This window comes from Abrus precatorius, unplaced genomic scaffold (genome assembly GCF_003935025.1).
Source record: "Abrus precatorius isolate BTA unplaced genomic scaffold, Abrus_2018 Scaffold3, whole genome shotgun sequence".
NCBI classification, from domain to species: domain Eukaryota; kingdom Viridiplantae; phylum Streptophyta; class Magnoliopsida; order Fabales; family Fabaceae; genus Abrus; species Abrus precatorius.
In genome coordinates this window covers 14,219,456-14,229,795 of record NW_020874373.1, presented here as the reverse complement: position 1 = coordinate 14,229,795, position 10,340 = coordinate 14,219,456, and the positions used below count along the sequence as shown (strand labels likewise).

Sequence of the window (10,340 nt, the reverse complement as noted above, 5' to 3'; positions counted from 1 at the left end):
AAAATCAAACACTGTCCTAGGGAAATTTCTTCAAGCACCTGGTATACTAACCCTAGTTCAGTCCACATTCCTTGGCAGTATTTAGAATTTTACAATCACAGATTCAGAGCATCACAATATACTAGGAACGCTAAGTTAACACTAAACAATAAGATAAAACTAGTAAACAACATTAAAATGGGAATTTCGGTGAAAGTATGCAAATTTCTGAATTTAAGAACTTATCTTGTGAGATTTACAAATTGGAGATGAGAGTAAAGTGAAATTAGAGTGCAAAAATGAGAGAGAAAGACTCAAAATTACTTGAGGATGATTAACGCACAAGGGATTTGGGTTCTTTTAGATTTAGGTTGCCCCTCTTTTTAATTTTTAAAAACTGAACTCGCAGGGTCTCGCTCAGGCAAGTCACTCTTGCCTAGGCGACCAAGTGTCCAAAGAGCAACCCTGTGAGTTCTCGCTTGAGTGAGAGTCACTCTCGCCTGAGCGGTAATACCCTCACTTGGGTGAGCTTATCAAAAAGAAATTTTTGCAAAAGTTCTGCATATCTCACCTGAGCTATCTAGGTCTCACTTGAGCAACCTAGCTTCTAGAGAGCACCCCTACGAGTTCTCGCTTGGGTGATCCATAGAGCATGCTTCAAAATTTTTCAGATTTCACCTGAGCGAAATAGGTTTCGCCTAAGTGAGGCAGGCTAGGGGCAGCTCTCACAATCGTTTCAACTATGTGTTTCACTCTCTCTCTAAACTTCATTTAAAGTATACTTCTCCAATTCACTTTACTTTAATACCCCAAATCACTATTCAACAAGGTTCAAAGTATCCAACACATATATTCACCTCCGTTCAAAACAACTTAACAAATTAATACACAAAGACAATTTAACTAATTCAAAAGGGACTTTAAACATGAAAAGTGAATGCTAAAATTAAACTTCTAAGTTTCCTCCCAACAAAGCTTTTTAACATCGGATAAGCTCAATGCCTTAAATTCAAGTGTTGTTCAAATTGATAGGGTTGTTGGATCTCCCTTCTGAGCCGCTAACCATGAACTTCACCCTATGCCAATTGACTTTCTAACTTCTTTGAGTCCTTGGGTCCTTTAGCTCCACTACCCCTTGTGATTTGACTTCTTTTATAGTGAAGGGTCCAGACCATTTTGCTTTTAACTTTCCAGGGGAAAGTCTCGTCCTAAAAATTAATAAAAAGGTTGGTTGACCTGCTTCAAACATCTTCTTCAAGGTTGTTTTGAGTCTTTCAGCCTTGCTTGTTCTATTTGACCCTTGAAGGATTTTCTGGTTTCTTGTCCAGAAATTCACACTCTTTAGAGAATTTTCATCATTTTTCTTCCCATTTCTACTTTCAAACTAAACAATATTAAGTTGCAACTCTTGTTGAGTATTGAGCTTGGGGATTGGCTCTGCAAGTGTGGGGGGTAACTCTTTCACTATGTCCACTCTCATGCAATGAGTGGTGATATTGGGCTGCTGAGTGGATGGAAATACTTCAAATTTAACCTCTTCATCTTGAGCTTCGATCTTTAATGTTCCATGTTCCACATCTATGACAACTTTGACAGATTTCATAAATTGTCTGCCCAGAATGAGAGGGGCTTTTGTGTCTTCCTTTATGTCCATCACCACAAAATCAACAAGGAAGAAAAAACTGTCTACTTTTACAAGCACATCTTCAGCCACCCCATAGAGATACTTAATAGATCTATCTGCTAGTTGTAAGGTTATCCTTGTCAACTTGACTTCAATCTTTCCCAGCTTTTTCAAAATGACAAGGGTATTAAATTCACACTAGTCCCCAAGTCCAATAGGGCTTTACTAACATATATCTCTCCAATTGAGATTGGAATGGTGAAACTTCCAGGATTCTTAGACTTTCTTGGCAAAGGTTTCTGAATGATGGCATTGCATCCAGCTTCCAATTCAAATGTCTCTTCATCCCGAAACCTTCTCTTTTTGGTGAGGAGGTCCTTCATAAATTTGGCATATTGGGGCATTTGTTCTAAAGCCTCCATAAAGGGTAGGTTGATTTGAAGTTTGCTACATATGTCCATAAACTTCGTAAACTACCTTTCCTTATCTTTTTTAGAAGAAGCCAGGGGGCATGGTAATCTCTTCATTGGAGACATTTTTTCTTTGCCTCTCTCCCCTTTTTTCTTTTCTCCTACTTCCTCTGACTCTTTTTCTTTGTCATCAATTTTTTCTTCATTTTTACTCAATCTCTTTTCTCCCTCACTATCTTTCTCATTTTCTTCCTTTCCTTCCACCACCTTTGAACTAACTCCCATTCCACCACTCAAGACCTTACCACTCCCTATGATTATTGCATTACAATGCTCTTTCGGATTGATCTGAGTGTTGGCTGAAAAATGGTCTGCTTGTTGGTCTGAAAGCTGTTTAGCTAATTGGCCCACATATGTTTCCAAATTCCTTATTGAGGCTTCGGTGTTCTTTTGATTTACCAAGAAAACTTGCATGAATTTTTCCAGAGTTTCCTCCAACTTCAACTGCCTTTCATAAAGTGATGAATATTGGTGCTGCTGTTGAAATGGGGGTTGCCTATTTAATGGCCCAGCTTCTTGCCTCCATCCTTGGTTTTGGCCTTGATTGCTTCTCCAATTTTGATTATTGCTATAAGAGTTGTTTGAGAAGTTGGTAGGTCGTTGTTGATTGCTCATGTACTACACTTCCTCAGAGAATAAGAGCAATGACCATTAGGGTAGTCACCTCCACAAAAATCACACATAAGAGGTTGTGCTTGCTAAACAAGTTGTGAGGATACAACATGCAATTGTTGAGGCAAACTAGATATTTGCTTGGTGAGAGCCTCAATTTGCTGAATCAAGATTTTATTCTGAGCTAATAATGCATTTGTGGTATTCAGCTCTAGAACTCCTTTTCTTTGGACTGGCTGCATATGATGTTGAGCTTGATAGTCAGTGGAGGCAAAAATTTCAATGATTCTTGTAGCTTGTTCAACATCAGCTGACATTATTGTACCTCCAACTGCAGCATTTATGATTATTTTGGTGTCAGGCCTTAAGCCATTGCAAAATATATTAAGTTGGGCAACATCATCAAACCTATGATTAGGGCATTTCCTTAGCAAGGATTTAAAACGCTCTTAAGCTTCACAAAAAGATTTATCAGCCCCTTGTCAAAATATTGAATGTCGAATTTAGCAGTGATAAACCAAGATGGTGGAAAGAATCTATTCAAGAATTTTTCCTCCACATCATTCCAGCTGGTGAGGCTCTAGTTTGGGTGTGATTGCAGCCATGCCTTTGCTTTTCTCACGAAAGAGAAAGGGAAAAGTCTCAAGTATGTAGCTTCTTCACTTCCTCGAGGGATGCCCAATGTACCACACAACTTATAAAATCTAGAAAGGTGAGTGTGCGGATCTTTATATTCAAGTTCTGAAAATGGATTGGCACCCACAAGACTAAGGAATGTTGGCTTCATCTCTATTAACCTAATGGTGGGAACCCCTATGCTAGAAAAGTGCCTTGGTTCATGCTGGACCGCATAGTCACCAAGGGTTCTCCTTGGCGGATTAGCTCCTTGTTCTCCCATTTTTGACTGGTTAGAAGGTGGTTGATCAGATTGAGATTCAAGTTGAGGTTGAGAAGGTCCCTCTTACTCTTTTCCTTGTTGCCTTCTTTTCCTTGCTGCACGTCTCTTTTTACTAATTGATCTCTCTATTTCTAGATAAAAAACAAAGGGTTCAACCGAGTTATGACCTCGCATACAAGAACAAACACTTCACAAGAAAATAAGCACATGGATAATTAAGTAAACAAACAATATCTATATAAAAAGTAATTGAATAAATTTTTGACAAGGATAAAACAAAAATTATTAAGTATTTAGCACACTCTTCGGCAACGGCGCCAGAAACTTGTTAAGAGATTTAGGCAAGTATACCAAGTTTCAATGTGATATAAAAGATTATCATATTCACAGGGAGTGGTGATACACAAGTAATTTTAGTTATCCTAATTAAAAGTAATAATCCTAAGTATTCACAAATTTACAACTACCATTTATGTGTTTTTGATTAATTGGATTCATGAAAATTTAGCAAGATAACAAAATATAAATTTACTATGATAATGAAAAGCAGGGATTGGATTTCATCTATCACTAACTTTGTATTTTAGTCATAATATAATTGCATAATTACCACGATCTTACGATGCATTCCCCATTATATTCACCCGTTGGATTTCCCTCACCCAAGATTCTAAGATATATTTATTGAATAATAATCCCTTATCCAAACAATAAATAATCCAACATTACTAATAAGAGTTATATAGCATACAACAGATTAAAACCTATTCCTAGAATTCCAACCTATTGCGTGTGTTTACCCCAACTGAGTTTCGAAGTAGTTTCCCAACTCACCTAAGATTCTCGAATCATGAATCATTCTCCGTAGGATAGAAGCAAGCATTAATATCAAAATAAACACACCTAACACATGGTAAATGAACAACTATATTAATGAACTAAAATACTCAGAAAGTTAATATTACATCCAATCTCCTATGAAGTTTTAGCCACTCATAATGTACCAAATAAAAAGAAAATACATGGAAAAAGCATAAAAATTAGTTCTAGAATGGTGTAGTTACTCTTCCACGCTTCTTTTCTTGCCCTAGGTTCTCCACAATTCTTCCAAATCATGGATGATCCTTTTCCCGGTGCTTAGGCTCGTTTAATTTGGGGCATTTAATGAATTCTCGCTTGAACGAGTATTTTTTCACTCAAGCGAGAACTACACAGAAGCACCCTCTAGTTCCAATTAATGTCGCCTAGGCGAGACCTTAGGCCACTCAGGCGAGACTCTCGCTCAAGCAATGGTATCTCGCTTGAGTGAGAATGCGGCAAAATGAAGGTCCTGTAGCTCGACGTCCTCGCTCAAGCGCCCCACACCTCGCTCAGGCGACCTAGAGTTTGCCCAGGCGAGATTTATTGGTTATGAGGACTTTGCTTCTCCCTCTTTCCATCTTCATTTCACCAAGCCTTACCCCTGATTATTTAGCACAATAACAAAGGATAAAAAATCTTCATATCATCATAAATTTAAGACAAATAGTTACTAAATTTAAGTGGCTAAACTTCAATTGGCATGGGATATGAATGCATTGAATTAAAAGGAAATTCAAGCATAAACAAATTAGAAAGGAATCAAATGAGTGCCAAATTATATACCAAAAATTACTACTAATTGACACTTATCAATAACATTTGATATGCAACTAATATTAAATTATTATAAGTATACCCTTACATAATATATTAGTTCCAAAAGCAACAATGGGGTGAAAAATGTAATTGATAAAATTGTGAACCTACAACAAAGTAATTGTATCCTTTTCTTTAATATGTTGATTTCACATAAGAATTAATTTTGTAAATACAGATAGTTGTTTGGTAAGGATTCGATAGAAATAGGCTTAAAGAAATTACAAATTTTATCATTATATATAGTACTCTCCCACTATTCAATCAAATTCACCAACAAAAATAATAATAACAAAATATTCTTAAAAAGAAATGCATCTTCTTTATATTTGTAAATAATGTTCATTGGTTTCATTATTCAATCTAAAATTGAATAAAAATAAAAATTAAAACACAATAAAAAATTAACCATTTATCAATAAAGTTGACAAAAATGATACTACTACAAATAAAAGTCTTAAAAAATAGGCAAGACAAGAGACTATGTAATTACAACATCTATCTCATTAAATAAGAATAAATCTTATAGATATGAAAAAAAAGTATTTTCTTTTATCAAAAGTTAGATATGATAATAATCACATGTTAGGCTTTTATCAATTCGAATCTTAAAACTAAATACTTAAAAGTAGGGGAAGAAAAATAACATATGAAATGGTAATATGTCTTCCCCGTATCAAATCCTACTACTTTGAAGAAAATAATGTGAAAGAGAGAAATAAATTTCTATGTAATTATAAAAAAAAAAGAACAAAAGTATGGGTCTAAAAAATGAAGATAAGTAGTAGTTTTTTTTATGAGAGACAATTAGTACAAATATTAATAGCAAAACTAATATTGAGAAAAGTGGTAAGATATAGCAATTTTTTATTGAGTCTTGGATAATTAGTGACAACAACATAAGGAGTGTCATCCTATAAGTGAATATTAGTTATCTTAGTTATAAGACTTGGTGTAGGTTTAGCAACAAGAAGACTTATATAAAAGAGTAAGTCCAACATATGCTCACAGTAGTAATAGCTAGCCCAATCTAGACCTGACTATCTCCAAACCAAGAAAATATTTCAAATCACCTAAATTCTTAATTTTGAATTGATGATGTGATTTTTAATATAAGCAATTTCAAGAGTATTATACTAACTAAGATGAGATCATCAACATAAATTAATAGGCAACTAAAAAACTATTTGAATGTTTGGTAAAAAAAGAATTATCAATATAAGAGCGTGTGTAACCAAGGTACTTACCGAAAGAAAATAATTGTGCAAACTATTATCTTCTTTCTTGCTTCAAATCATAAAGAAATTTGTGTAATTTACATATCCAATTAGGATTGAAGCATTAAATGCCTTTAAGCATTTTCATATAGACTTCTTCAGCTATCTCACCATGAAAGAAGGAGTTATTTATGTCCTATCAGTGCAAGATCCGATTTTAGGTAGGCAAGTGACCTTATAGTAGTTCACTTGGGCAAGTGAGCAAAAGTGTCAAAATAGTTTAGACCTTCTTTTTGAGTGTATCTTTTGACAATTAACCTAGTCTTATACCTCTCTATACTACCATTAAATTAGTATTTGATTTTATAAACACATTCTAATTTAATGGGATCCTTACCTAGTGGTAATTTAGTAATGGTCCAAGTGTTGTTTTATTGTAAAGCAACAAATTCATTATTCATAACTTTATTCCAGTAATCTAATTAAATAACTTGATGGTAAGTTTTGAGTTCAGTATGAAGAGTAATGAATAAAACAAAGTGAAGGTAAGATGCAGATAAATGATATAAGAAAGAATATATTAAAAGAAATACCTAGTGTTAAGAATAAGTTAAAGAATAACATATGTGAGCAAATTACAATGATAGTTAGATAAGTAAGTAGGAGATACCTTAATTCTACTAGATCTTCTAAGTTGAGGTAACGAGGGTGTAATACTATCAGAATAAGGATCATGCAAAATGATTTGGTCAATAGTAACAAGTGTTGGTTTTATTTGAAAAGCAACAAATGTGCGATGATCATTACATAGTAGAAAGTGAAAAAGATTTTAATAATGTTGATCTACTTGATTGTTATAGGGACTATGTTGAGTATGAAAGGGAAAATAATTTTCATACAAAATAACATTTCTAGAAATAAAAATTTCTCTAGCATGTAAATCAAGAAGATTGTACCCTTTTATTCTATTTTTAAAACCAATAAAACACACTTTTCGGCTCTTAGTTGATGCTTCAATATGTTATTAGATAAAGTTCTCGGATAATAAAGACAGTCGAAATATTTTAAATTATCCAATGATAGGGGAAACATTATGCAAATTTTCAAAGTAAGTTTTATTTTCCAAAATAATAGTTGAAAGTTTCTTTACTAAGTGAATGTAATAAATAAACAACATAGCACTAGAAGATTTAGCATGTTAAAGTGAAAGAACATGGTTCTAGTAACACCAAGGATATGTCTATGTTTCTACTCGACCATAAAGTTTTGTTGAAGAAATTCAACACATGAGGCATGATAGAGGATATCATGAAATAGCAAGCCTCCACCATGTGTCCATCTTTGCCACAAAAAGTGCAACTTTGTTGGAATTTTGGCAACAATCATTCTTCTTACTTCTATCTCTATTACTAAAATTGAAATTTCTACCTTCAAAAGGAGATTTTCAATTAATGTTAAAGTTTGTAATACTTACTAAAATTTTAGGATTTGACCATAAGTAAATCCAAGTTGTCTTTCTTGGTGAAAGATTGAAGAAAAAGTCTTGGTCATAGAACGTAATGGGCCATGATCAAGTTTTGGCTTTTTAACATTATTTCATTGAGCCTCTCGAAAAAACAAATTACATATGTAGAGTATTTGTACCTTTTGACCAATTTTGTGAGATCACATGAACACTTGATAGTACTATTACATGAAGGGATATGTTGAATGCCTCCAATTCTTTCCATAAGATCTTTAACTCGATATAGTATGTGCTTATCATTTGATTCTCACTGTGCATGGAATAGTAAATGCATGCTGGTTTAGGTAAAATTAATATTTTTATCTTCTATTGTTAAGGTAAGTTTTGTTATCTAACTTTTTATAAATATTGCAATTATGTCATTTTTATTAGAAATATTAATTATGTTAAAAAATATTTTTTTACTATATATACTGTTTATTTGTATATTGTCTTCCTTAGATTTCTAGTGTGCATTCTTTTCCACCTCTTCCTCCTTCGTTTCTTCTTCAAACCACACACAATGGAAAAGATGTCATTATCAATGCCTTGTAATGAGTCTTCTTGAAAGAGATGTGACTAAATCTTTTAATTAGTTACAATGACTGTAAAATTAGAGCATTTGGGCAAGTTTAATGAGTAAAGAAAGAAAGTTACTGACAACAATATTGTCTCTCTCTCTGAATAGTAGTGGCATAAAAAGAAATGGAGAATAAAAAGAAGTAGATGAATGAGAGAGAATACATATCAAAGATTTGAAAAAAATAATAAATAATAGCAATTGTAAAAAAACTTTTAATAAAAAATAAAATTAAAATATTTTTTAAAAGTTAAATGATTATAATAAATAAAAAAACATTAATCATGAAATCAAAACTTACCTTAAAAATAAATTACAAAAAATTAATTTACGTATAAAAACTTAGAAGGAATAAAAATTCACTAAAAAAATTATATGAGTGCAAATCAACAAACAATTTAATTTATAACTTATAAATCATATAATTTTCAAAAATAATTTTTATTAAAAATATTCATATAATTTTTTAATAAAATTATTGAAATCATATATTTTTAAAATAATCAATTTTATAAAATATTAAAGACGATATAAAGTATAAATAAAAATATAATAAAAAATTATCTAATTCTTATGAGTTTTTACTCTTACGCTCACTAAACGATTGATAAAAATTTAAAATATTAATATAAAAATTAAAAATATTTAATAATTTTTTATTGTAATGTTGTAATAAGAATAAAAATAATAATACAATGATAAAAATATAAAGAAAAAAAATTATCACATAGTGTTAAAAATTTATATTATAAATTTAAATAAGCTTTTATAAGTTCATTTAAATGACCTTTACATATATACATAATTTAAGTTGATATATTAATTTTTTTAATTTCTAAAATGTCTATTGAATATTATATATATATATATATATATATATATATATATATATCTTATTTTTTAATTGAGTTGAGATGGGTAATTAAATATTAAATTTGGTTAAAAAATAGATATTGGCTATAAATATTAAATTAATTTTGATAAAATTGAAATTAATACATTTTAAAATCTATTTTATGTAATTGATTTATAAATAATATAATATAATTTTAATGTAAATCAATTTATCTATATTCTTGAAAGATTGAAAGCATTGGTAATAATAATAATAATAATAATAATAATAATAATAATAATAATAATAACTACTTTAAAAATGATAAAAATAAAATAAATAATTTAAAATATTAAAATCTAAAATTTATGTTCAATTTTCATACCTAAAATAGAGATCAATGCTTTTTTAAAATATGTTTCATGCACATAAATGCATATAAATGTAACGTGACTTGGTAATAACATATTACATTTACAATATTAAAAAAAATATAATATATATTTTATTTTTAATATTTTATGAATGTCAATTATTTAAATTTGGTGTAATTTTGTAAGAGTTAATTTTTAAATTAATTAAAATTTATGTTTTCTTATTATATTTAAATAAGATTAAAAATTTATACTATTTTAATTTTAAATATTTATAATAATTTGAATTTGATTATTTTTAAAAGTTAAAAACTTTCTAAATCTTGATAACTTTTTTTTCTAAATTTTTAAAGTAAACACTTTTTTTTGTAAAAGTTGTTTCAAAATAAAGTTAAAACAATAATTTAAATATATTTATTTTAAATTAATAATTTGAAATTAAATATATAAATTAATATATCAATATAAATTCAATATTATATATTTATCCTCATAAATAATATAATTGTTTTAATCCAAAATTACAACAATAAGGATCACTCTTTTGTTCACCTCCAAAAGAATCTCCGT

At 30.3% G+C, this 10,340-nt stretch overlaps 1 protein-coding gene across 1 annotated transcript; it reads right to left on the bottom strand.

The window, feature by feature from the left end:
* Positions 1-1,363: 1,363 nt before the first annotated feature.
* On the bottom strand, positions 1,364-2,025 carry LOC113862223. The gene is made up of 2 exons (XM_027495326.1): positions 1,834-2,025; positions 1,364-1,768 (listed from the first exon to the last, which is right to left on the bottom strand). The coding sequence occupies exons 1-2, from the start codon at positions 2,023-2,025 to the stop codon at positions 1,364-1,366; spliced, it is 597 nt and encodes a 198-aa protein (XP_027351127.1).
* Positions 2,026-10,340: the final 8,315 nt, after the last annotated feature.

Bases quoted from the DNA above. Each gene is read 5' to 3' on its own strand.
- LOC113862223 (XM_027495326.1), bottom strand. From the start codon at position 2,025: ATGGAGGCTTTAGAACAAATGCCCCAATATGCCAAATTTATGAAGGAC. The intron at 1,769-1,833 runs GTTAGTAAAGCC...ATTTTGAAAAAG, and splicing joins TCTCAATTGGAGAGATATAT to CTGGGAAAGATTGAAGTCAA.